Genomic DNA, 26241 nt, shown 5'->3' on the forward strand with positions numbered 1-26241 from the left:
GGAAACCATCTTTCCGCGGATTAAGGGAACTTGTCTTTAGATAAATGGCTTCATATTCGCGGAAGCACACTGAGCTCATGGCTGGGAAAGGGCTCCATAAATCTCCGTTAGCGGCACAGTCGGGTTATTATTATTTAGTGCCGAAGCTGCTGCCAGCCTCTGGGGCTGAGCCCAGCACTGAGCCGTCCTGTCTGTCTATCTGGGACTGGATCTTCCAGGCCGAGCTGGTCAGAGGCAGATGGCACCTTGGAAATCATCTTGCCCAACCCCTTGTTGTGCGGATTACAATTCAGGGCCAGAAAGGAGAAGGGGCCGGTGGAACAGCGAGAGATGGCCAAGGTGGGACTCAGGGTCAAGGCCGCCCCCTCCTGTCCTGTAAGGCCTGCGACAGACTCCGCCCTGGCACACGTACTCCAGCCTTCCTTCCGCCTGGGCCTCCACACTCCTCCTCCATTCACTGGGCCGGTTACCCAGCTCCTCTAGAGGCTGACCCTGTGCTGGGTGCTGCAGTAGAACAGGACCCAGTCAGACCCCTTCCCTGCCTCGGGGAGCCCAGTTCACAGGTGACAGATAAGGGACAGGTGAGCAGGTGATGAAGTAACAGGATAATCTTGGATTACAAAGAGCGTCATGCAGTCGTCAGCACAGGGTGAAGGCAGAGAAGGGGCAGGCGCTGGGGGGTCAGGAAGGGCCTCTGTGAGGAAGGGACTTGTGAGCTGAGTCATACAAAGGGCAAGAAGCCAGCCCCTTGAGGGGAAGGCTTTCCAGGCTGAGGGAACAGCCTGTGCAAAGGCCTCAGAGCTGCAGCTGGTTTGGTTTCTCCAGGGAAGGCCAAGGGGGCTGAAACTGGCTAAAATTAGTAAACAAGGGAGAGAAGCTTCCAGATACCCTTAACCCATGAGGCATGACTCCTTCTCCTAATAGTAATAATAATGTGGGTGTTAAAAATAATAATTCCCAATTTGAACAAAGTCCAGGGTAGAGGCAGGAGGGTACCTACACTGAATTTAATTCTCTCACTACCTTGCAAGGCCAGCACTAGAGCCAGATGACCTGGGTCTGAATCTCAGCAATGCTGCTTCCTAGCTGTGTGACCCTGGGTGAGTTACTTGACTTCTCTGTGTTTCCTGCCTCACAGGGTTCATGTCACAATAAAATTATATGAAATGACTAGAACAGGGCCTGGTATATAATAAGAACTCTGTACATAAGCATTGGTGGTGGTGGTGGTGGTGGTGGTGGTTGTTGTTGTTATTATTATTATTATTATTATTATTATTATTATTATTATTATTATTATTATTATCATCATCATCACTATCATTACCAGTGACAAGGAGCTGAGGCCCAGAGCAGTGAAGAAGGCTGTTGAGGTCACACAGCCTGGGCAGGCACAGCCCTGACTCTACGTCTCAGATCCTGCTACTGTCTCTCTCTCTAATCTCTGAATTGCTAGGAGCCGGGAACCCTCACTGCCTCTGCCCACATCTGTCTCCCTTGCCAGCCGCCCCAGGGAGACAGAGATTGGCTTGGGCCTGTCCTCCCAGCGCTCTGGGTGGGAGCTGACCGGCATTCCTCTCGCTGCCGCCGAAGCATCCTGTGCTCTCGTCCCCTGTGTGCTGGCTGGCCTGACAGCTGGGAGGCTGGGGTCAGGCTCTTCTCACACTCTGGGGCAGCTGAGGGCACTGGGCCCAGGCCAGAGGTGTGTGCTCTCATCGCATCTGGGTACAGCTCCCTCCAGCTGCTCCCTGGGCCACCTAGGCCTCAGTTTCCCCAGCAGGAAAAATGCAGGATTTGGCCAAAGGGATTTAGGAGGTGTGGGGGGTGGGACTCTTAAGTCAAATCCTGCCCGACCACTGGCCCTCTGGGGGACCTTGAGCAAGCCACTTTCCTCTTTGGGCCTTAGTTTCTTCATCTGTAAAATAGAAACAACGCTGGTGCTCCTCCCTCAGAAAGAGATGGTGAGAATTAAATCAGGCAAGGTCTGGAGGGTCTGGCGTGGAGTACAGTGTCAGTAACATGGGCTGCCCCCTAATAGTCACCTAATCTCCATCACCATCATCAGCTCGCCTGCTTGGACACGGGAACTGTCACTCCCCGCTCCCCTTTGGCGAAGAACATAACATATGGATGCATCTGGGTTCAAATTCTAGCTGTTCTTTCCTCTAACTGTGTGGCCTTGGGCAAGGTGCTACCCCTCTGGGCCTCAGCGTCCTCATCTGTGAAATGAGGCAGGTCAACCTTGCCACACCGGGTTGCCAAGGGACAACAGATGCAAAGCGATGGCCTTCTTCTCGCCTCCGACCTCATCTCTGCCCACCCTCCCCCAAACCGTTGCCCCAGAAACCCGACCCTCTCCTCCTCCCTCCTGGCCAAACTCTGAATTCATGGCGAGCACTGAGGCCTCTGTTCTGAGGGGGCTCAGAGCAGCCTCAGGGCCCGTCCTCAGCCAGCTGTCCCTCCTTTCCCAGCTGCGCCCCATCCCCCCATCTGCATGGCTCAAGGTGGGGCGTGGGAAAGCGTACAAGAATGGTGCTGTGGCTTGCTGTGTGCCCTTGGCTAAGTGATGGCCCTTCTCTGAACCTGTTTTCCCAGCTCTGCAACAGAGGAGTGGGACAAGATCAAGGTTCTTAGCCTGGTCTGGACCCTGTGAAGTTGTCTGCAGAGGTCTGTGTATAGAGGAAAAGTCTATAGGTTTGACCCAATTTATGGAAATCCCCAGGCTCTGCCCTTAATCCCAACATTTAAGAAGCAAGGTGATTTCTGAGAGTCCTTTGAGAGTTTACGTCCAGGTCACGGGGAGGCTGCCTGGTGTTGCGGGACAAGCTGGGGACAGGGATCAGCCAGGCCTGGTTTAGGAGGGTAACTTAACCTCTCAAACCCTGTTTCACTTCTGGAAAATGCAGGTCATGCTTTCTCCCCATCCTGGGGCTGGGGTGTGAATCAGGCAAAGAGCCTGGGGCTGCGTCTTTGCCACTCCCTGTCCCCACCCTACCTCCTAGGTGCTAATGGCAGGGGCAGGGGAAGTCCTATGCGGGTGGGACGTGTGGGACACTGGGCTCACCTTCTTACAGAAGTGGTGGAGGTGGAGCAGGGTCTCCAGGTCGGTGCGTTGCCGCTCAGCCGCCATATAGAAGTGGGTCAGCTTAGCCTGGAAGGCCCGCTGGGTGAAGGAGAAGGCTACCAGCTCCGGAAGCTCCGTCCCTCCTGCCTCCCCAGACCCTCGGGCTGCGGCTCCCAGCTGGGCCGCCTCCTTGGACAGCTCCAGGCCATGGCGGTACTGGGCCTGAGCAGGGAGGGAGGGGGTGTCTACTCAGCTCACAGCTAGGCTGAGGTCTCCCCCAGAGGTCAAGAACCTCCTGCTGCCCCGCTGCTGAGTTATGAGACTTCCTGAGCCTCAGTTTTTTCATCTATAAAATGGGAGCCCTGGGTTCACTTTGCCCAGCTGGGACTCTGCTTGGTGTCACCTCCTTCCAGAAAAACTCCCCAACCTTAGGGTCTGAATTAGAGGCTCCTCATCTGTGTCCCCACAGTTCTCCCTTTCTGGTTATTTCCCTGTTGGTCCCCCACCTCTACCCATCACTGGCCTGGGAGTTCCTAGAGGGCTGTAACAGAGGCTGAATCACCCTGTGTCCCAGGACCCAGCACATCCAGGATGCAGATTCCTGCCCCTGCTCGCTGATGCTGATTCAGCAGGACTAGAATAGGATTCTGGAATGTGTATTTTAAGAAATCCTCCAGGGATTCTGAGATTGATCATCTTTGGACTCGGTAGTCAGGAAGACTTCCTGGAGGAGACGATATCTAAGCTGAACACTTTGTGATCCAAGCTGCTCTCCTCCCTGTCTTGGGAAGACTTCTTGCACTCTCCCACCCCCTCACCTGTGCCTAGCAGTGCCACCCCCTGCCCCGTCCTCTCCATCGGCTCCCATCCTGCTTCTCGTTTCAGGAACGCACCGCAGCCTGAAGGAAGAAGTCCTCGAACTCTGCATGGGCTTTCTCCACTGTCTCCAAGCTTCCGTCCTTGGGGGTCAGCACCTGCAGGCACCGGTTTCCTTCCTGCTCTATCCAGTTGCTGACCTGGGGCAGGGGAGGGAGGTTTGCGCATGAGGGGCTACTGCAGAGACATCCATTGGCCAGCTACCCGCCTTCCTGGGAGGCTGAGGTCTTCCTGTCCTCAGTCATTCAGGGGCTAGACCTGTGCCCACTGGCCTGGACTGAAGTGCTCCCAATTCTGGGGAGGAGAAGAGAAGAGACAGCTGGGGGAGGGTGTGCACTGTCATGTTCTTCAAATAACTCAAGAAGAGAGGGTTCCCTAAATGGGACCCTAGAAAGCCAGAGCCATGTGCATAGTAGGCCCTCCATGCATACTTGTCAGAATGAAGTCACAGGATGGCAAATTCGGGCTGACTCTAACCACTGAGTGCTGCCCAGCCATAAGAGGGCAGCCTCAGGCGTGATGAGCTCCCTGTCCCTAGGGGCATGCAAACAGCAAGAGGGAGAAAGCTGCTTGCTGTAGAGGAAGGTGCATGGGCCTGCGGTGAACTCACCAAGCGAACTGGGCAAACCACTCCCCTTTTCTGGGCATCAGTCTATTCTGTGGCAAAATGAAGTAGGTGTGAGGATTCGAAGAGGGACAGAGAGGGTAAGATGGCTCTTGACCCCACAAACAGAAGTTCTCTTCATATTCTGGGGTGTCTCAAAGAGCATCACCCAGCTTATCCTCACAAAGCCCATGTAGTGGGCACTAACATTATTCCCCATTTAACAGATGAGGAGACTGAGGTTTAATAACCCATTTAGATTCACACCACTAGTAAGTGCTGGAGCCGGGACTAGAACCCAGGCCATCTGGCTCCGGCATGCTGGGATCCACGGCCCCGCCCGTGAAGGGATGTGTTGGTTCCAGGCACTGGCCATTGGACAGAGCGGTCGCCAGGTGTGTGACCACGGGCAGGTGACAGCATGTCTGCCAGCCTGTTTCCTCATCAGTGAGTAGGAGAAACCCTAGCATCATCCCCACATCACTGGTCAGGGGTGAGGTTGGAAGGCAGTGATGTACGCAAAGGCTCTGACCCAGGGCCTGGCACAAAGCTGGCATTTAATAAATACAGCTTCTGGAGCTCTGTCTTCACCCACTAAGCTTACGGGGTGCATGTCCGGGGCCAGGTCCTGAGAATGCCTGCCTGGCTCTCGCACAGCCTGGTGTCTTTATACCAGAGCAAAGCCCCTGGCTGGGGCAGGGTCCAGAACAGGCAAGCCCCCACGTCCCTGGGCCAGCCTTCTCTCTCACCTGGTGGATGGCAGCCTCCAGGCGGCCCAGGCGGACCCGGAGCTCCAGCCTCCTCAGGAGATGGTTGGACGCGGAGACGAGGACATGCAGCTGCTCATCCACGAGGCTGTACAGAGCGGCAGCTTCAGCCAGGTGGCTCCTGGGAGGCCAAGGAGGATGAGAGAGAACCCAGGTGCTTGCCCCCGTCCCCCACCCCCAGTGCTCCTGCTCAGCATAGACCTGCCTCCCCGACGCCCAACAACTCTGTGGCCCTGGCCTGCATATTACAGCTGCTGACTTGCTGTGTGACCTCGGGCAGGTCCTTACACCTCTCTGGGCCTCAGTCTTGGCCTTCCATGGGACTGGGAAGATCAGAGGACACAGCAAGAAACCAAATGACCCTCCCTTTCCCTGGGAAGATGTGAGCCAAGCTGGACAGGTCTAGGTTCAAATTCCAGCCCTGCTACCTTCTAGTACTAGGAGCTTGTGCAAACTTCTCACCCTTTCTGTATCCCAGTTTTCTCAGCTATAAACAGTGGGGATAACAGAACCCCTTCATAGGGTGCTTGTGAGAATTAAATGATCTAACCCTCTGGCTCTCAACCCTGGCTACACATTAGAACTTGCTCTAGGAGCTTCAAAAATCTCAAAGCCCAGGCCCCTCCCCCACCCAGGCCACCGAAGTCTGTCTCTGAGTGCGGCCTGGACATCAGTGCAAACCTGCCCTCATGCACTCAGAATATTTAACATAGTGTCCAGCCCACAATGTTGTTAGTGCTTGTTATTTCTGTTACAATGATGGTGAGTGGTTGTAACACACCTCTCCACTCTGGTCTCCATTTTACAGATGGAAAAACTGAGATCTGGAGAGAGGAACTGACTTGCATGCATAAGCCTGAATCGGAACCCAGTTCATGGCCTCTTCTGCACATTATTTTTTTAAAAATGGTCAGAGCCAGCAAGACATACATGAGGGGGTGCAGATGGGGTTTCAGGTGTGGTGACACTTGGGTGAAGGGAGGAACCTTGGGGTCTTCTCAACACTGCTCAAATCCCACCCCACCCATCTCTGCCCTATGGGTCCTTTAGAAGGAAAAGGAAAAAGAGATGGAAGGAGAATCTGTTTTCCTGGAGGGAGACTTGCTCTGAGCCTCTTTGTCTGACTGCAGCTTCCCATGGGTCACTGCCCTTCCAGGGAAAGGGTGAGCAGGCAGGGTACGTGAACGGGATGGAAAATGCCAGGCAGAGGGAGGGAGGAAGGGGCCAACAGGCAGGAGCTGCAGAGCAAACACGTAGAGTGGCTCACATGGGACAACAGCGCCCCCTGGTGGAAATACTGGTGGCCAACGGTCTGGAGGGGCCCACGGTGGACCAGAGGGGCCCAGTGCCAGCCGCCGCCAGGCCGTATGAGGGGCAGGAGGACAACTCCACATCCAGCATCCAGCCCACTGCTCACATTAGTGTGAATCTGTCTGCGGGCACAGCTCCAAGTGGTGTATTCGAGATTTTGGGCCAGCCTGCCTGGATTCAAGTCCTGGCCCCAACCACATCCAAGCTGTGCGACCCTGGGCAAGTCACTTAATCTCTCTCTAAGCCTCAGGCTCCTCCACTCGAGGAAAATACGAGGATCCACTTCTGTAGGGGTGGGGAATTAAACAAGTTAATATTGGTAAAGCCCTTAGAACAATGCTCTGTTCATACTAAGTGCTATTTAAGGTTGGTTAAATAGACAAAATGTTCTTGGAAGCTTATGCAAACCTTGCAGTTGTGTTTGTTCTAATAGAGATAAAATATTTACAATTACTGGCTGATTTAATTATTGATTTGATTCCCCTCGCCCTTAAATTTAAGAAAATTGGTACTTTCTAGGAATGTGTATTGTTTGTTCTGTGGTTCGGAGACCCTGACACACCATGAGGTCCTCCCGGCCCTGCCAGGGAAGGTAGGACAGTGCAGAGGTTAGTGCTCTGATGGCCTGGCTGTTACTTCTCTTCACTCAGCCTCAGGTGTCCATCAGTCAAATAGGAAGATGTGAGCCTCACATGGTCTTATGAGGAATAAAGGAGGTGGGTCCTTGAAAGGGCTCAGCCCAGTGTCTGGGTCAGAGAGAGTGCTTGGTCCACGAGGGTGACCGGAAATGGTCAAGAGTGGTCCTCTGATGCCCACCCCAGGCTGAAGATGGCTGGGGCTGAGGACGGGCAGAGAAGGGAATGGAAATTTGCCAAGACACAGGGTGAGGGCCTGTGACCAGGCCTCAGCCCAGGATATGGGCCTTGCAAACACCACACTCTGGGCATCCGTGGTGCCTACCCTATGTGTCCCCAGTCCAAGCCCCAGCCGGGGGAACAGGATGGAGTGGGAGTGGAAAAGCCTGATGTCCATACCTGACATCCGGGTTGAAGTCCAGCCTGCTGCCTTCCTGCCGCAGCCTGGCCAGGGTGGCTCCACCTTCCCGCTGGAGGCCCAGGAGGCCTGGGTCCCTCAGCACGGCCTCCATCAGCTCCTTGGATTTGCTCAGACACCTAGAGGCCTCCTGCCAGGGTAGGAAGGTGGCCTGAGGCCAATTCCCATTCTCTCCCTACAATCTTCCGGCACTCCCCACCTGACTCCCCTAGTTTGAAATTCAAGGTCCTACAGAAAGTGTATCCTTTCTATCTCTAAAAACATCTCAAGCTGAGCTTCCTCTTATCTCCATGGCAACCTCACTGGTCCAAGGCCACAATCTCTTGCTGGACACCCATCCCAGGCTCTTCATGGATCTCCCCACAGCACTGTGGCTCCCCCTGCAGTCTATTCTCTGCATGACAACTGGAAGGATTTCTAAGTACCAAGCTGATCATTCTGTTGTTGCTTAGAACTTCCCAGTGGTTTCTTTGCCCATTTAGAATCAAATCCCAACCTACCTACTCCTTGATACAGCCCCATGGTCCAGAAGAGCTGAACATATCAAGCACAAAGTGCCTTCCCATGGCAGGTTCCGTCTCACCCTTCAAGGCTGAACTTCGACACCACCTCGTCAGGCAGGTTCTCCCTCCTTCCCCATTAGTCTCAATCTTACTTTGTAGCATTCAGTACAACTTGTAACTACACGTCTATTTCTTTTTTTCTTCCTTTTTAAAATTATTTTTTAATGGAGGTGCTATGGATTGAACCCAGGACCTCGTGCATACTGAGCATAGGCTTCTACCACTGAGCTATTATCCTCCCCTGCTAAACGTCCATTTATTTGTTTGCTTTTTTAATGGCAACTTCTACCACTGCACCAGGAGCTCCATGAGGACAGGGACAAGTCGATTTGCCCCAGGCTGGGTCTCCAGGGCGTGACACCTAGTGACTGTCTAATACATATCAGTCAAATGAATGAAGGAAAACAAGTCCCCTTCACCGAGCCCTTGGTCCGTGGAAGCCAGGGTGTGGTGCGGCTTCCTTGCCTCGTGCTTCTGGCTCACCTGCACCCCTCCAGGGGGGTCGCACTTCTCAAACTCCTTGATGGAAGCCTTTAGCAGGGAGGAAGCCTGGCGGAGGTCAGCAAGGAAAGGGTCCAGCTTCTGCAGGACAGGAGGCCAGAGGAGGGGTGTCAGCCTGGGCCAGTGACGAGGGTCCCTTCCCTCCCTCATCAGGAGGACATGTGGTGACATTAGATGGTGGTCCTCAAACTTTAGCTGCATCAGAATCACCTGGAAAGCTGGTTAAAACCCAGGCCGCAGAGCCCTCCTCCTGAGTCTCTGGTTTAGTTCCTCTGGGGCAGGGCCTGTGACTGTGCATTTCTTACCAGTTCCCAGGCGATGCTGATGCTGCTGCTGGTCCTGGGACCACAGTTTGAGAAGCACTCATGCTAGGAATGAGAGAGAAAAAGAAAGAAGATAGGCCTGACCTACTCCCAGGCCAGCGGGGCTGCCCTTGTGGGAGGGAGAGGGCAGGGTAGGAAGACATCCTCCGCTGGGTCCCGCTTCAGCCCAGTTTACAAGCTGCGGGGCCTTGGGCAAGTTTCCTAACTTCTCTGTGCCTCTGCTTTCTCCTCTGCAAAATTCAGCCAGAGTGGTTCCTGCCCCAGAGGCTGGTATGAGGATTAAATGGGATCACGTATGCCAGGCACTCAGCACCGCAGGCATCATCATGATCAGTCTCACATTCTGGGACTACAGGTAAGAGTTCATTTAAAAAGCGAAAATACAGTTCAAAAGACACCGGATAAACTGGAGAAGGGACAAGGAGGAAAAGAGATTTTTCAACATATACCCTTTTGGACCACAGGAAGTTTGAACATACAGTCTACTCAAAAATACACACAATCTTTACAAGAAGAACAGCAGGCCAAAAGCAAATAAACAAATGGTCACATTAGACTGGAGACCGGTGGTTCTCAGTAGGGGGTGGTTTTGCCCCCCAGGGGAATTTGCCAACGTCTAGAGACATCTGTGGTTGTCATAATTTGACGGGTGCATCAGGCACGGTGCTAATCATGCAACAGTGCACAAGACAGCTCCCCACTAAACAGGTTTATCTGGCCCCAAATGTGAATAGCGCTGAGGTCGAGCACCCTGGTCCGGAGAAAGCCCCGGGCAGGCATTTATGGGCACTGGTCCTGGTGCAGTTTAAGCCTGTAATCTCCTGTGTGCGGTGCACAAGTCATGCCCATCCTGTGGGTCCGTGGGTGTTAAACTGGGCATGAGATGCCCCCTTGAGAGGTTGTGGTGAGGAGGGATTGAGGTCACACAGGAAAGGAGCCCAGCCCTGGCCATGTCCCTACTTCTTCCCTCTCACAGGAGGGAGCACATCTGCTTCCTCCACCAGCCCCCAAGCTCCGTGAGTTGTATGAATCCACAGCACAGATGTCTGTAAATTTTTTTTCAGTTACGATTAACATAGCTCTGAGCTGTGCCAGACACTCTTCTAAGTACTTTAACCCCCTTCACTCAATCCTCACATCAGCCCCCATGAGGAGGTACTATCATTACCCCTCATTTTGTAGTTGAGGAAAAGGGCTCAGAGAAGGTATATAATTTACCCAAGGTCACACAGCAGAGCTGGGATTGGAACCCAGGCAGCTGGGCCCCAGAGCCTAAGTTCTCAATCACTCCACTCTGTACCCTTATTGTAAGCATTTGTTGAATGACTAATTTTGAACCCAATAAACTCAATAGATCTGTGAGGCAGGACAGTGAAGGGAGAAAGAGAAGGGGTGAAGGTGAGGGGTAAAGGCTGTGATGGTAGACACCTGGAAGAATTGCACCCACTCGCCATGGCAGTAGGGGAAGGGGCCTTCCAGGGCCGTGGGCAGCTGGCTGGGGTCCACGTGGTGACTGAGGGCCTTCAGTGAGGTCAGCACCTCTACCTGCAGACAAAAGAAGCAAGTTAGAAGGACTAGGGGACTCAATGTAGAGATAGACGTTTAAGAAAAGTCCTACCCAGACCCGTGGCCCAGCATCACTCCACCTCCCACAAGTAAGGTTAGTCCTGGCTTTAAGAGTTGCTTTCTGGACAAAGGATCTTCTCTGGAAACTCTGACAAATCAAAATTCAGAACCAGGTCCTGTAAAGAATGGCAAATAAACAGCATTCATACTGCAACTCTCCTAGCCTGTGCCCGAGGCAGACACTCCTTCCCTCTGAGCTGGGCTCTTTCCCAGCACAGTTGTGCTCAGCTCAAGCTCAACTCCTCTTCCCCTCAGCCAATGCTGCCCCCCACCCCTCACCTGGATGTCAGGTAATGCCTCCAGCTGGAGAGCAGCCTCCTTCTCCCCCAGGAATAGCATAGCACGGATGGAGGCTGGAACCAGAGCCTGTCAGAGAGAACCGTTTTAGGGCTGATCTGCCTAGTCCTTCACTGAGCATCTCTGCTAAGATGTAGGCAAATGGGCCACAGGGACACGAGTGGAGATTCCCCATGGCTGGGATCCTTATGTGATATGGAGGGCTGGGATCCTTATTTGGAGAGTGAGTCAAATAAATGACTTATTGGGAGTCATTGGAAGTCAAGAGAACAGCAGGTCCCAGCTGGGTTGCAAACTTCCTAGAGTCCCGCCCCCTCTGGGTCTCAGTTTCCCCATCTGTAAAGGGAGAAGGAGGAGGAAGAGGAGGTGGAGGTCAGACTATGATGTGAGCATACGCCAAACTTCCACTGATTCTGCTGCCCACAGTGGTCAGTTAGGAATCCCTTCCCTCCCTCATTCTCAGTTCATGAGGTTTACTTGCGCTCAGCCTAAGCCAATCATCGTGTCACATTTCTCTGACCACGGAGATTGGGTGATAGATGGACACCTGAGCCAATTGGGGCTAAAGAGACACAAAGAAACTTTTGCTGGGACCTCAGGGAAAGGAATCGCTGGACTTAAATGGAAAACCATACGAAGTTAGAGCTGCTGGAACCAGACTTCCACCAAGAGGGGGACCAGGCTGCAAATGGCGCTCTCCCATGAGAACGGGCCAGAAATGGAAAGAGAGGAACCAGATCTTGGTGACGATATTTGAGCCCCTGAATCAAACCATACTTAGGCAGCTGGCTGGGGTCCACGTGGTGGATTTAACTCCTGGACTGCTGAGTCACATGAACCAATGGACACCCTTTGTCTTTAAGCATGTTTGGCTGGGGTTTCTCTTATCTGCAACAAGAGTCCCTGCTTGGGGTTCTGGTCCCAGCTCTGAGCCCCTCCAGGATCCGTGAATATCTGGGGCTCCCAAGACTCGCTAGGCTGAGGCTGTCTACCTCCCACTCACCTGGGTGGCCTGCAGGGCACTGACCAGACCAGGATGTGGGGGCTGTTTCCTGGCATCAATCACAACCGCCAGCCCCTTGGTTTTATCTTCAGGCCTGTGGGTAGTAAATAGAATTGGCAGTCTTGCTGGATAAACCAGGGTTCTCCAGCAGAAGGACTTAGCGGATGGCGAGGGAAACTGGCTGCTAGAAGCCTGGGTTTACTGGTGAACTCTTTATCCTGCAAGACAAAGTATTCACCCTGCCCCCAGCAATATACACCATTTCCAGGAGGCCCTCCACGATTCTTCTCCAGGCATAATACATTGCTCTCTCTTTGGTACTCCCACAGTACCTCACACAGCCCTCTCTTTCAACCGAATAATCACAAACTATAAGCCACTACCCCAGGTGCGGTAGGTAAGTCACCCAACCTTCATCCACCCCTTTTGTGTGGGCAGAAGGCTCACTTTGTTCAAGAACCCAACTCCCTCCATATAACCATCTTCCTTGCCCCTCAAGGGCTGGTCTCTGATTGGTTGAGGCCAACAGTTGTGACCCAATTCCCCTGGCCAATGATTGGTTTAGATAGGGGCCATGTGACATTCTCTGGCCAATAAGATGTGAGGGGAAGTTTGCCAGGGACTTCTGGGAAAGCCATTCTCTCCTTTAAAAAGTTCTTACAAAGAAATATAAGTCAGAGACATAGAATGATACATTTTCTTATCAGATAAGACATTTTGAATTGGAATTTTTTACTTGTAGCCAAAACACACTCCCTGGTTCACGGTGCACTTTTCAGTGATTACCTTAAGATTTTTCAAACTGGCCCAATTGTCAGGACTTGTTAAAATACCGATTCCTCACCCACCCCGACTCTGTCCCCCAATAAATCTGTCCAGCAGGTAGGGGGTGGAGCCAGGGGGTCTGTGGTTCTAAGTGCCCTGGCTATTCAGCCAGGTTGGGAAAATAACCCCCAACTGCCTTCAAGCCTTACAACCAGCCAGTTCACAGACAAAACCAGAGGTGGCTAGTGTGGGGGTGGAGCTGTGACACTGCCACAGTGTCTAGTCACTTGCGGGCATTGTTTCATCTCTCGGGGAGTCAATTTCCCGTCTGTAAATAGGGATAATAATAGGCGGGCTGCAGGGGGCTGTGGTGAGGACTGATGGGTTCATTACAGCGAGGTCCTCAGTGACTGCACGGAGTAACAGGGATGTAAATGTGTGCTGCTATCACTATCCTAGGAGGGGAAACAGGGTGGTCACATGGCGGACAGTGAGGAGGCTCTCGGAGGTGAGGCCGGATCTCTGACTTTGTGTCCCACTCTTCATCTGCCTCTGGCTATGCGCAGGCTGGGAGAGAGGTTTGTTTCCACACCTGCCTCCATCACCAGCCTGGAGTCCCCTAGAGGGCAGGGCCCAGTGGAGGAGCATCTGGGTCCTTAGCATAGTCCAACACGAAGCTGCGACCAAGGCAGCTGCCCAAGAATGGTGGTTCAAAGCAGGGGTGGAGAAGCAAGCCCAGTCCACGAGAACCCCACGTACAGTTCACACTGCACCTCACCCCCACCTCTAGTGACTATCCTTGGTCCTAAGAGCCCATTTGATCATCCCCCTTTTTCAAGTGAGCCTCAGAGAGGGGGGGTTAGCAGCCCCAGTTCATACGGCAAGTTGGTGGGATTCCAGCATTCTGTCTACCACTCTGGCCACTTAGCACAAAAAGGTGGGTTCCATCTTCCCCTCGGGCCAGAAAAGCCAGTCCACCTTGGACAAGAGGAAGAAAAATCTCAATGGCCAGCAGGTGGCAGTGGTGGCTCCCTCGGGGTGGAGTGCATGGAGAAGGTTCCGAAGGGTTCCATAATTCCCTTCACCCCCTACCCCTAGCATAGAACCTCTAGGTTGGCATCTACAGCCAAAGTCCTGAGCGACATCACCTCTGAGACCACCCTGGCTGGGGGCTGGGACTCAGAGGGAAGATGGCGCCTCTTACCCAGCCAGTCCAACATAAAGTCTGAATGGGGGCCAGAGGGGAGGAGCGGTGTTAGAAATCAGCCTGGTCACTCATCATTCACTCATTCTTTCACTCTCTCACTCATTCACTCTCTCACTCATTCACTCTTTCCTTAATTTATTCAACAAATATTTAGAATTCAGTTCCCAGCTCAATTATCACCTCCTCAGGGAAGCCTTCCCTGATTTCTCAATTGAAACTAGTCCCCCACTGTTCTCACTCTACAACAGTGGCTCTCAAAATGTGTCCCTAGCCCAGCAGCATCAGTATTGCAGGAAACATATTAGAAATGTAAATTCTCAGGCCCCAGCCCAGACCTACTGAATCAGAAACTCTGAGGGGTGGGGCCCAGAGAACATTTTTAAGAACCTTCCATGTGATTCTGATGCACATTTGAGTTTGCAAACCACAGATACATGTTCCGCTATTTCCTTCACCACACTAACATTCCTGAGAGATGCTTGTCCACTTCTCTTTCTTGCATGCTGTCCATCTCCCCCGCCAGCCTGGGAATGCCCTGAGGTCGGGGCCTAAGAATATGGTGTCTCTCCATCTGGTACCTGGTCCTGGACTCTGGGCTGAGAGGTTGAGGGGGAATGGAGCAGTTAGACTGGCCCAGCCCCTTACCTGGGGACGGTGCACAGGTAGGAGAACAGCTTGGTGACCTCTGAGGCCGTGCACCATGGCGCCTCCCAGGGGCCCTTGGTGGTGGACACCAGAAGCAGGGGCCGCCCCGCCCTGTCCCGACCGCCTGGAGAAGAGAGGGCACAAGTGAGCAGTGAGAACCTCGGTGGAGCCCCACTATGGGAACCTGCTCTGTGGCCTCAGGCCTTTGCCCACACTGCTCCCTCTGCCCGGAATGCCCTTTCTGTCCCCTGTGGACTCTGAACCCATTCATTCTTCAAGACCCAGCTCAAAAGCCACTTCCTCAGGAAAGTCATTCCAGAGACTGTCCTCCATGCAGAGGCAGCCTCACCCTCCCCTGGAGTCCCTCTGCACTGGGCACCTGGGGAGCAAAGCCCACAGAATGAGTTTTGGGGTCACACAAACAGGGGTTTAAGTCCCAGCTTTGCACTGACTTGCTGTGTTTCCTTGGGCAAGTGAGTGTGTCTCTGAGTCTCAGTTTCCCCATCTGTTAAATGGGGAAGATAAAATACTGAGCTTGTTAGGTTGTTTGGAGGATTAAATTTTACAGTTCCCGAGGAGCACATAACACACGGCAAAGGCCTAATAAACAGCACTTGTTACAATGATCATCATCTCTGTCCTGGCCTCTGGCCTCCCACGAGGTGAGTGTGCAGCCTCTGGCCGCCGGCTGACTATTCTTGCCCACTTCCAGCCGTGAGCTCTCCGCAGACTACTTCCTGCTCCAGGAATCAGGGCTGTGTGCCCCTCTCTCTCCACAGGGGCCCATAGCCTGGCTACAGCTGAGGGGAAGAGGCCCAGGCCTCTGGAAACAGGGCCAGCCCTGCAGCCTGGGCTCGGAGCCCTGCCCTCCAGAGGCACCTCCCTCAGGGCTACCCTGCAAGGACTGCCACCTACTCCTTGTGGGCACAACCCTCCACAGTGTGTAAGCACGTAAGACCCTTTGTAGCTCATGAAGCCTGAGACAAACTTAACCACCTTCACAAGTGCTGCCTTATACAGGGGTGCAACCATCTAGAACATTCTTTGTTTCACACAGGTTTGGAAATTTCACATAATTTTAAAAATTTTAAAATCTACATTTGCATATATATTTTTTATACAAAACATATACATTAATATATATAACTGTATGTTACACAAATATATATATTTATTTATGTGTGTGTATATAGACAGATAAACTTTATATCTTCTTGATATCATGCATTTGATTTTTCCTAATATTCATTTATAAATTCCAAAAGGGAAACATTTTGTTGGGAACAATATGGGAAATTTGAGTATGAGCTGGGTATTGAATAGTATTTGGAATTATTTTTAATTTTGTTAGGTGTATTGAATAACATTGTGGTTATTAGGGGAAATGTCCTCTAGTTAAGGGATGCTCACTGAAATATTTCAGGTAAAATATGAAGATCTGTAATTTACTTTAAAATGCTTCAGGAAAAAAAAGATGAAACATGTCAAAAGGTTTAGATTTATTAAATCTGAGGACTGGATATATGAGTGTTCATTATACTGTAGTCTCTACTTCTCTGTATGTTTGAAATTGTTCACGAAAGAAAGTTTTTAAAATGTGAAATAATTAAAATATTTTTTTAAAATAAAAAAAAATTGCATAAGTTACAAAGTTAGAGATGTTTGTCTAGACCCTTCTGAAATCCTCTTAGAACCATTGGGTTCCTCAGGTCAAGAAATATTACCTCATGTCCCTGGGCCCATTTTACTGATGAGGAAACTGAGGCCTGGAGTGGGGAAGCAGCTTTCCAATCCCACAGATCCAAGCCCCAATTTGCCAACAAATGTGGGGGTCATGACGGATTCAGCCCTTGACCCTGGGCCACACAGAGAGATTTTGTCTGCTGTACCCGTGGTGCCACTCCCCTGATCTATAACCTTCCATGGTTCCTCGAGGCCTCATGCAGAAAGGACAAACTTCCCAACCTGGTACTTAAGTCTCCCCAGGATCTGTATGCTCTTCTCACCTCATTTCCTACACTTTGGGTTATAGGCTGTCCTCTCCCTACTCAAAATTCCTATGTTGAAGGTCGAACCCCTCAGTACCTCAAAATGTGATTGCATTTGGAGATAGGGTCTTTGAAGAGGTGATTAAATTAAAATGAGGCCATGAGGGTGGGCCCTAACCTAATACGACTGGGGTCCTTAAAAGAAGAGGAAATTTTCCTCACTCCCCTTCCCCTGAGAGCCACCTTCCGTGAAACAAATCACTTTCCCAAATATCCCTGTCTTAGGCTCTGCTTCTAGGGAGCCTGACCTAAGACATCTATCTTGATGCCCTCACTGAAGGTAGGATGAACGGATGGATGGATGGATGGAAGGTTGAATGGATGAATACCTAGACATTGCTCTCATATAAGCCAACTCCTTCATTGAAAAGATGAGGAATCTGAATCCCAGGGAGGCTTGGTCCAGAACACAGGCCTCCCGGACTTTCCCTACCTCCCCTCCACCCACCAGCATCTAAGGATGCTCAGGGACTCCCACCCCCACCCCCACTGCTCCTTCCTCTCCCCCTCCCCCTGCCCCTACAACCCTTGAGAACCTGGCAGGCATGCTATCCTGGAATGGAAGATCTCAACACTCAGAGTCCCAATCCTGGGCTCAGGCCCTGGGGGCTCCTCCGTCAGAGTGGGGCCTTTTTCTGGAGGGCCTGCCAAAGCTTCTGGGAAGCCAGCCTTTTGCTCAGTCAGTGGGTCTGAGTCAGCGTCTGGGCCAGATGTTTTGGTCTGAGTTGTTCCAGCTGGGGAAAAGCAACAACAACAACAAAAAAAGAGTGTTAAGCAAAAGATGGATTTTCCCAGAGAAAATGTTTTCTCTTGACTAATGTGACTAGCTGACAATACTGGTCTCCTTCTGTGTGGCAGGCATTGTGCTAAGCTCCTTATTTCTGTGTCTTTGAACCTCAAAACAACTCTAGGAGGCAGGCAAGATCCACACTGCACAGGGAGGGAGACCTGGACTTAGGAAGGTTAAGTCCTTGATCAAGGTCACCCAGCCAGCATGTGGCCAAGCTGGGGTGTAGACTCAGGCTGTCTCAACATGGTCACAGCACCTTGCTCAATTCCAAGCCCATGAAACTTCAAGCTTCTTGACATGCCACCCCGTGCTCTAAACCTCTGAGATTGAGCCAGCTCAGGTGTGTTTCTGTCCCCAACAGCCTGTACCACCTTGTCACCTGAAAACATCCAGAGAACAGTTCCCCAGTCCAGCTGAGTGAGTGGGCATCTTACCTTTCCCCAGGCACTTGGCTCGGCTGGGTTTGGGAGAGTAGAGCGAACACAAGACCTTCCAGGGCCCATCATGCTGGAGTGAGACTTTTTCCGGGGGCGCACTGGCTTGCCTCTGCCCCTTTAAGAGTGAGAGTTTGAGCCCAGGAGCAGGGGAACTAAAAGAGGAAGTGTTTCGACTGGGGCTGGTCACAGGCTTGGGGAGTCTCCCATCTCCCTTTTTGGTCCTCTCTTCCATCTTGGTTTCAGGGGCTGGAGCAGCAGGAGGAAAAGATGGGCGCAGCCGGGGAGAGGATGCTTGTTTTGGTCCAAGACTGAACTGGACCATACTCTCTGGGCTTCCCAGAGGTCCCTGTGTCTTGGACGCAGCAGGCTTTTCTGAGACACCCACCCTGAGGCCAGAGGCACAGTGCAGTGGGTTTACAAGGATGCTGAGGTAGGGCTCTTGGGGTTGGTGTTCTGAGTCTTGAGTGGGGACTTCATGATTAACCTTTGTCCTCAAGCCCAAAACACAGAGTTCCTCCTCCGAGCTTGCTGGCTTCTCACAAGCCCATTTTCCCAAGGAATGCCCTCCACTGGCCCCTGAGAGAGGCAGAATCCTTTGAGAGAAAGCGGTTTCCTTTGTTCCAGATAGCTCTACCAGTGCCCCCAAACGACACCCACTGGATGTCTCCATCTCCTTCCTGGGAGAACCTCCTCTGCTCTCTTGGGAAAAGTCCAGGAGAGCCACGTAATCTCCCTCCAAGTCCTGACTGGTCACATCATCCATCCTAAAGGCCACCTCCCCAGGCCCTGTTTGCTCCACCTTGATGAGTCCTGGGTACTTGTTCCCACATGTCCTGCCCTTGCCCTTGGCTAAACTCTGAGTGAGCAGCACCTGGCTGCCAGGGGACCTGGCCTGGTGCAGCTCTTGAGGGCTGCTCAAATCCAGTGCTTCTAATTGAAGGGACCTCCAAGCAGAGGAGAGGACATTTACTGCTTGGGGTCTGTCATCCACAAACTCTGGACTGGTTATCTTGGTCCAGGGCACAGGGGCAATCCCGTCTCCTGAAGCTACCAGGCAGTTGTGTAGGGGACTTCCCTCAAAGTCACTGTTGATGGCCTCCAGCCATGCTTGGGTGAAAAGTACAGGGTAGGATGGCACGGGAACAGGCTTCGTGTCCACTGTGCGGAGGTCCACAGAGAGGCACTTGATCATGATGCAGACAGACTGCTCCTCCTGGGGCTCAACTTGGAGGTAGAAGTCCCCCTGGCGCAGTAAGAGGGGATTGAGGGGTGCCAGGTGGACCACAACCTCATCCCGCAGGCACAGCGGCCAGCCCTCGTGCAGGAAGAGGCGGTGTGAGTAGGGAGCCTGTGGAGAGAAGGGGATGGCATTAGAGAATCTGGCCCTGAAAGCCCCCCGCCAGTGGGTTTGCTTCCTTCCCTCTCCTGAAAGGAAACTTGAACAGGTCGAGGACCCCGGTGAGGCAAGAGAGATGTCTAGGACACAGCATCCCAGGACGCCCCCCTCTCAGCATCCTGCAAGTCACACAGTCCAAGAGTGAGCACCCCTCTTAAATGTTGTGACTTCGGTGCCTCTTGCCTCACCCTAGTCTTGGCCCTGACCTTGTAAATACTTGTTGGCCTACTGGGTTGGGGGAGAAGAGCTCTGAGCACCAGGCACCAGTAAGCATGCGCCTTTCCCATGAAGATGGTCCTGCTGCCTCCCTTCTCTCCATCCATCAGAGCTTCTGTTAACCCAGCTCAAGCTGAGCCTGCCGCTGTTGGGCCAGGAAGACAAGGTTCCTAAGGTCTGAATAACAGTTCATTTGTGCAAACAACGTAACACCTTTGAGCTTCAGCTTCCCTATTTGCAAACAAGAATAATGATACATATTGGTATTATTGGTCTGGGATGAGGATTGAGATTATAAATACATATATTTTTCAAGTGGGGGAGGGTAAAGCTCAGGGGTAGAGTGCATGCCTAGCATGCACGAGGTCCTGGGTCCAATCTCCAGTACTGTCATTAAAAAAAAAAAAAAAAGACTTAAATAAATAAATAAAACAAAATTACCTCCCCCCCCCAAATTTTTAAAAAAATTAATACATCTATTTTTTTAAAACCAACACAGTGCATAACCTATAATAAATAGAAGTTCAATAAATATTTAATTTTCTTTCCCTTTGGCAATATTTTGAAAAATTCTCAGATTTTCCATTTTAAAAAAAAGGTTATTTACTGCCTTCATGCCAGTCTCTAATTTGTAAAGTAGAGAGACTAGGGAGTGAAGTAGAAACATTACGAAGTGGGAAGTTAGGAAATCTGACCCTGCCACTAACACGCTAGATGACCCTGAAAAAGCCATTCCACTCTTCTGGGTCTGAACGTCAACCTTTTAAACAGAAGATGCCAGCAATTCTCTGTATAGGTAGACACAGTCAGTCATCCCCGGCCAGCCTCCTTCCACGCAGTGGTGCTTCAAGGGCTGTGGAGGCCCAGTCTTCAACAGTGACACCATGTGGCAACAACAGAAACAACAGCTCCAGCGGACTGTCAACAGGTCTATCTCTACCTGACTTTTGAAAGAGTCTAGTTCGATTCCTGTAAATGGAATAAGTCCTGGATAATCTTATAAAATTTGGATGTGGATGCGGTGTATGTGGGAGACCTCCACAGAGTGACACTGAAATTCCTGCTAATTAAGCGGGTGTTTCCTAGAATTATTAATTGGGGAAATAATGAGGTTCGACCATACTTGTACTGATCACGCTGATAAACCAGTTCATTTCAGTTACACTGCAGATCCGGCTGTCTCCAAGGGACTTCATATCTATAAACCTCACGAGTCTGTGAGTGAGTCCCTCCTTTTCACTTAGCCCTCTGGTGTTTACAACATCCTTTCCCTCACTTTCTCAGTGAAGATGAAACGGCCCAGCGGTATTTTGCAAATAGCAAAGCACCATAGGAATGACTGTTGTGATCATCCTTTTTGACTCACAGTAACTCAGTGGGGTGGGCAGCTTGGGGATTATTATTCTCTGTTTACAGATGAGGAAACTGGGGCTCAGAGAGGTGCAAGCTTTGGCTCATAGTCACCCAGCTGAAAAGCAGCAAAAGCAAGACTGTGCCTAGACCTTCACGTTTGGAGTTGGCTGTGTCTGTCCCCAGCCCCCACTAGACTTCATTGATGGGGGCTGACTGTCTGGGTGCTGGCGGTTACAAAGGCAGACTTTGAGGCTGGCATATTCTTGCTGCAGAGAGAGAAAAGAGACAGTAACAGGCAGCAGCTACTAAGCAATTACTTCATGCCAGGCTCCGTGCTGAGCTGTGTATATTATCTCGGCGAGGTACGTCCTGGGTTACTAACATTCCCACTTCTCATATAAGGAAACTGAAGCTCAGAGAGGTGACATGGATCCCACAAGTTCACAGTGATGGAGACTGGATTTGACCCTGGGGCACCTGACCTCTGAGGGCATGTATTAATCCCATGCTACTACCCCTTGCTCTGAAGTGATGTGAATTCACCTATAGTTACAACTAAAGTTGCCTGTAATTAAAAATAGAGAAATCAAAATGTTGTGACCCTTGTCTCTGGAAGAAATGTGGAAAGGAACAGTGCAAATGCAGTTTTAATGGCCAAATAGAGGAAGCAGGTGGTTGCATAGCTTGTCAGGGAAAAGAAATAAGGATGGGGAAGGGATATGGGTTAAATAATGTTAACGTGGATACGTGGAAATTGGCGGCAGTGTTTTAATGAGACTCACCCTTCTCCTACAAGAACAGTGAATGGGTAAGGAGCTATTTCAATGTGCCAGGCACTGTGCTAAGCACATTAAATGAATGATCTGTTTCCTTCTGGTTCCAATTATCTCTAATTCTGGCTCCCAAGCCTGAACTTTTAGCTGTTACATTCAATTTCTTTCTATCACTGAAATGATGTGCATGGTCCCCTCCTTTTACTCTGTGCTCCTGTTGGGCCAGGTCCTTGACAAGCACGAGCAACTCAGGAAAAGCTGGTGGAGCCTAAGATGCTCCTAGTGATTTTTCAGGCAGGGGCAGCAGTGGGTGAGCACTGAACAACAGCAGAGCAGGGCACAGTCAGCAACTCTGTGAAGGGTGTGGGAAAGCTCCAGCAGTGGGCATCTGAGGCTTTGGTCTCCAAAGGCCTCTCCCTGCCCTTTTCCTTAAAACAATCTCCACCCTCTGACTATAGAGGTAGGCATATGACTCAAGCCTGGCCAGTCCTATTACCTTTCTCTCACTGCAGTGATTGGTCCAGGGGTGGGCACAGGACCCAAGCCCAGCCAATCAGGATCCTTCCTTATAATTTTCAATCTGCAACTAATGGGAAAGTGTTCGTTTTCCTCTCCAGGGTAGGATTTAATGCCAGTGCTGCCCTGGGCTCCAGCCTTGTGGGAACACTCAGCCTATAAGAATGATGCTGGCAAGTTCTAGAAGTGGAGACAAGAGACAGAAAGTCCTCAAGGGGTTTTGATCAGTAGATCAGCTTGGGTCTGGGTCCGGATCACCTTGTCCTGGTCTGACTAAGGGTTTATCATTTGCAGCCAATGAGTCCTGCCTGAAACACTTTTCTTTCCACTTTGCCTCAGGAGAGGTCTCCCTGAGCTCTGGGTTTGAAGGAGTCTCCAGGGAAGAAAGCAAGATTCCTGATGCTACAGGGGCTCCAGAGAAGGTCTGGGACATTCTCTGCTGTTTCCATCGAAGCTGCTCCACTTCAGCCAAGGCAGGCTGGCGATGCCCACAGTGCCAGCTCGCAGGGGCTGGGGAACCCACAAGGGTGCTTTATCCAAGCCTCCCTCCCTGCTAGACAAAGTGCAAACATGATTGACTCCTCGATGTCAGAGGGTAAAGGGCCAAGTGACCTTCCTGTCCATTTGTGGTGCTGGAAGTCTCTTTTTGGGGAAGCAGTTATACCTAAGAACTCACGTCCTCAGTTCTTGCTCTGAGACAAGACACACACCAGCCCACTTCCTTCTCTGCTCACCTCCAGCCCCTGGCCTTCTGGGAGAGCTTGTCCCCTGGCCCCATGTCCCTTCAGACTTACACAGGCTGCTTCACGCACTTGTTCACACAGGCGCTTGGCAGGGATCAGGAAATCCAGGAGGAAGCTCAGCCCATCGCCCCGGAAGTCAGAATCCAGGAGACGGAACACTTGACCCAAGATGGTGGGTGCTGTGGCCTCAAAAGGGGGATAGAGGCCTGCCAGGGCGTGCTGGATGGCTGTGTCCAGGGATGGGGGGTCCTGTGGGGACAGGAGGAGAGGATAAAAAGTGATAGCAACAATAATAATAAGGATAGGGTCATTCCCCATGACCTTCCTGGCCCCATTTGACTGAGGACTCTGTTAACTTCTTGACTTCCTCTCCAACCCCCTCCGGCTCACACACTCCCTCCAGCCGTAATGGCCTGCTTTCCTGTTCTTCAAACATATCAGGCACAATCCCACCTTAGGGCTTTTGCACTAGCTGTCCCCTCTGCATACAACATTCCTCCTTAAGACTTCCTCATTCCCTCATCTCCTGCAGATCTTGGCTCACATATCATCTGCTGGTCCAAGGTGGAGTAGAAGAATTGGGGAAGGCACCCAGGTCAGGACCAGAGGGGAAAAGGGAGGTCAGCATCCCCAAATCCCACCACCTGGCTGACCTGCAGACCTGCAGTTTGAAGCTAAGCTGCCAGTAAAGCCCAACCTAGATCAGACAAGCCCCAAACCACATGCAGATGTATGAGTGATAATAAGTGATTGCTCTTCTATACCACACAGTTGGGTTGGTTTGTTACACAGCAATAACTAACTGATACAAGTTGATATAATTGATATATGAGCTCCATATTCATCTCTCCAGGATGCTCCCCCTAGATGTTTATCAGGCACAGAACACCAACACATAAACCCAATGCAATACCTCTCTAAGTCTACTCCTCCCTGCTGCATCCCTACCTTAGTGATGGCCCTACCACCCAAACTCCTAGGTCAAAAATCTGCTTATCATCCTGCCACCTCCTCCTGCCTCCCCTGCCCACAAACAACCCTCAGCCATGTTCTACAGTCTTCTCACCTACAAAAGCTCACCAACCTATTCCCTCTGCTCTGTTCCCTTGCCCCGCCCTGATCCAGGCTCCCATCACCTCTTCCATTGAATCCCTTCCTCACTGTTTTCCAATCTAGTCTTCCTCACTTCCAGCCATGTCTCTCTACCAAGGCCCCAGAGTGACCCTTCTCAAATGCAAATCTGGCCTGGTCAGCCTCCTGCTCAAAACCTGCTCAAGGATGTGTCACCACCTTCAGAAAGCATCCAGCCTTGCCTCTAGCCTCACTGCTCTCCCCAGGTTTCCCCCACAGTGACCCATGCAGTCATACAGTCTCTCCCTCACCTCCGGGACTCTGTACAGGCTGTTCCTTCCCCTGGGAATACCTTCCCCTTCCACTCCCTTGTCACCTGCTGACTCCTTCTCTTTTTGCAAGATTCAGATCAACCTTCCTCTCTTCCAGGAGACTTTCTCTGATCTCCCACTCCCGTCCGACCTGGGTCAGATGTCCCCTTTTCTAAGCCTCCCCGGTGGTTCCCACACTGATTTTATCCCCCTCCATGGATCCCGGGCTCCCTGAGGACAGGGGTGGTAAGCAGAATAATGCACCCCACCACCACCACCAAACACCCACCTCCTAATCTATGGCACCCAGGACTCTGTCCCGTTACAAGGCAAAGAGGAATTAAGGTTGCAGATGGAATGAAAGTTGCTAATCAGCTGGCCTTAAACAGGGAGATTATTCTGGATTATTCAGGTGGGCCCAATCCAGTCACAAGAGTCCTCAAAAGGGGAAGAGAATGCAGAAGAGATGAGAGTTGGAAGGAAATATGACCGTGGAAGAATCATCAGAGAGCGGCGATGCTGCAGGCTTTGAAAACGGAGGCAGAGCCAAGGAATCTGGGCGGCTCCTAGAAGCTGGAAAAGGCAAACAGATTCTCCCTGAGAGTCTCCAGAAAAGAACGCAGCCTGCCAAGGCCTTGATGTGAGCCCAGAGAGACCCATGTTGGACTTCTGATCTACAGAGCTGCAAGATGACAAATTGATGTTGCTGTCAGCTACTAAATTGGGGATCATTTCTTCCAGCAGCAATGGAAACTAACACAGCAGGCACTGGCTCCTTCTCCTCCGGGGTCTCAGTGCCTGGCACGAAATAGGTGCTCAGGAAATGTAAAAGGATGAATAAAGTGGCTCTGCCTGAATCACACTTTTTCCATCTGAAAAATTGGCAAGTGGGACAAGACCTCAGGTTCCCAACCAGAGATGGTAATAGAATCCCTGCGGAATGATTTTCAACTCTTCAAAAGCCTGATGAAAGCCACTCTGGTTGCCCCAGACTGGTTGCAAGCTCTGGGTCCATTTAACGCTGAGGGAGTTAAAGTAAGATGAGCATAAATAAGACGGGTGCCTCATCTGCCTTGGGGCCACCAGCAGTCACCAGCCTTGGGGACCACCTTCCCCGCTGCCTGTCCTGCACTGTTTCGAGTGAGGCCTAATGATGCTGTTTACCTCTCACAGACCAAGGCTCACATACTGGGACGCCTTGGCTTTTGCAAACTGGCTCGGCCGGCTGCACACTGTAACCATATAAGGGGCAGCCAGGAAAAAGGAAGAATGTTCCGAGTTAATGGGTCTCGGAGCTCTTGGCCAGAGCATTACCTGCGGTGGGCCTGAACCCCAGGGGCTCAAAAGCTGTCCAAGTATGGGGGGAAGCACAGGGTGACGGCTGCAGGGAGGAGAGCTGGCCACTCTCCACTCCAAATCAACCGGGCAGCCCAGCCTGGGACCACAGGAACCCAAACACCGTCGGCCAGACGTGGGCCCCTTAAAATGATTTCCGTGAAACTTAATCAACGTGTTTCCATTCTTCCCCAGTGAGCGCAGCCTGTCTGGGCCTTTAACTGTTCCTGGGCGGGAGCTGAGGCAGGAGACATCGTGAAGTTGAAAAGGAAGAGGGTGTCACAGGCCAGAGCCAGTCTACAGCCCTCCAGCCCCCTCCCCTGCAATCCAGAGAAGGAGGCCACCAAGGGGGCTGACAAGACCAGCTCACACGACTGGCCCACAGGGCTGGGGCCTAAACGATGCTCACAGACCTTCTGGACCGATCCAAGGAAACATGTATGGTGCCAAAGGACATAGAAAAGTGTCTGTTCCCAGCAATCCTGTCTGGATAAGGGCGGGGCGGGGAGGACGGGGGTTTGTCAACTTCTGTTTCAATGTCTTTGCAATGAGGCATTATTCATATTACAATTTTAAGTCTTATCTTTATGAATCAAAACAAATATAAAGTGCATAGATTGATGCATTTTTACCTCTGTACATCCCGC

At 51.5% G+C, this 26241-nt stretch overlaps 1 protein-coding gene across 6 annotated transcripts in view; it reads right to left on the minus strand.

The window, feature by feature from the left end:
- Positions 1-26241, minus strand: part of KIAA1755 (KIAA1755 ortholog) — a 43608-nt gene that overhangs the window by 11771 nt on the left and 5596 nt on the right. For 4 of the 6 annotated variants that reach the window (XR_012061721.1, XM_072944204.1, XM_072944203.1 and 1 more), the window contains 13 exons: positions 22929-23126; positions 17878-19228; positions 17190-17387; positions 14606-14729; positions 11989-12082; positions 10968-11054; positions 10491-10607; positions 9045-9107; positions 8722-8820; positions 7657-7805; positions 5294-5432; positions 3958-4080; positions 3065-3286 (listed from right to left, as the gene is read on the minus strand). Coding sequence is in view for 5 of the 6 variants with exons in the window: in XM_072944204.1 (XP_072800305.1) it covers positions 3065-3286; positions 3958-4080; positions 5294-5432; positions 7657-7805; positions 8722-8820; positions 9045-9107; positions 10491-10607; positions 10968-11054; positions 11989-12082; positions 14606-14729; positions 17190-17387; positions 17878-19228; positions 22929-23126 (2964 nt within the window). In the remaining variant the exon portion in view is untranslated. The remainder of the gene's footprint in view (positions 1-3064; positions 3287-3957; positions 4081-5293; positions 5433-7656; positions 7806-8721; positions 8821-9044; positions 9108-10490; positions 10608-10967; positions 11055-11988; positions 12083-14605; positions 14730-17189; positions 17388-17877; positions 19229-22928; positions 23127-26241) is intronic. The other 2 variants (XM_015237823.3, XM_072944205.1) reach the window with 1 other exon arrangement.

The sequence above is a fragment of the Vicugna pacos genome, chromosome 19, assembly GCF_048564905.1.
Source record: "Vicugna pacos chromosome 19, VicPac4, whole genome shotgun sequence".
NCBI lineage: Eukaryota > Metazoa > Chordata > Mammalia > Artiodactyla > Camelidae > Vicugna > Vicugna pacos.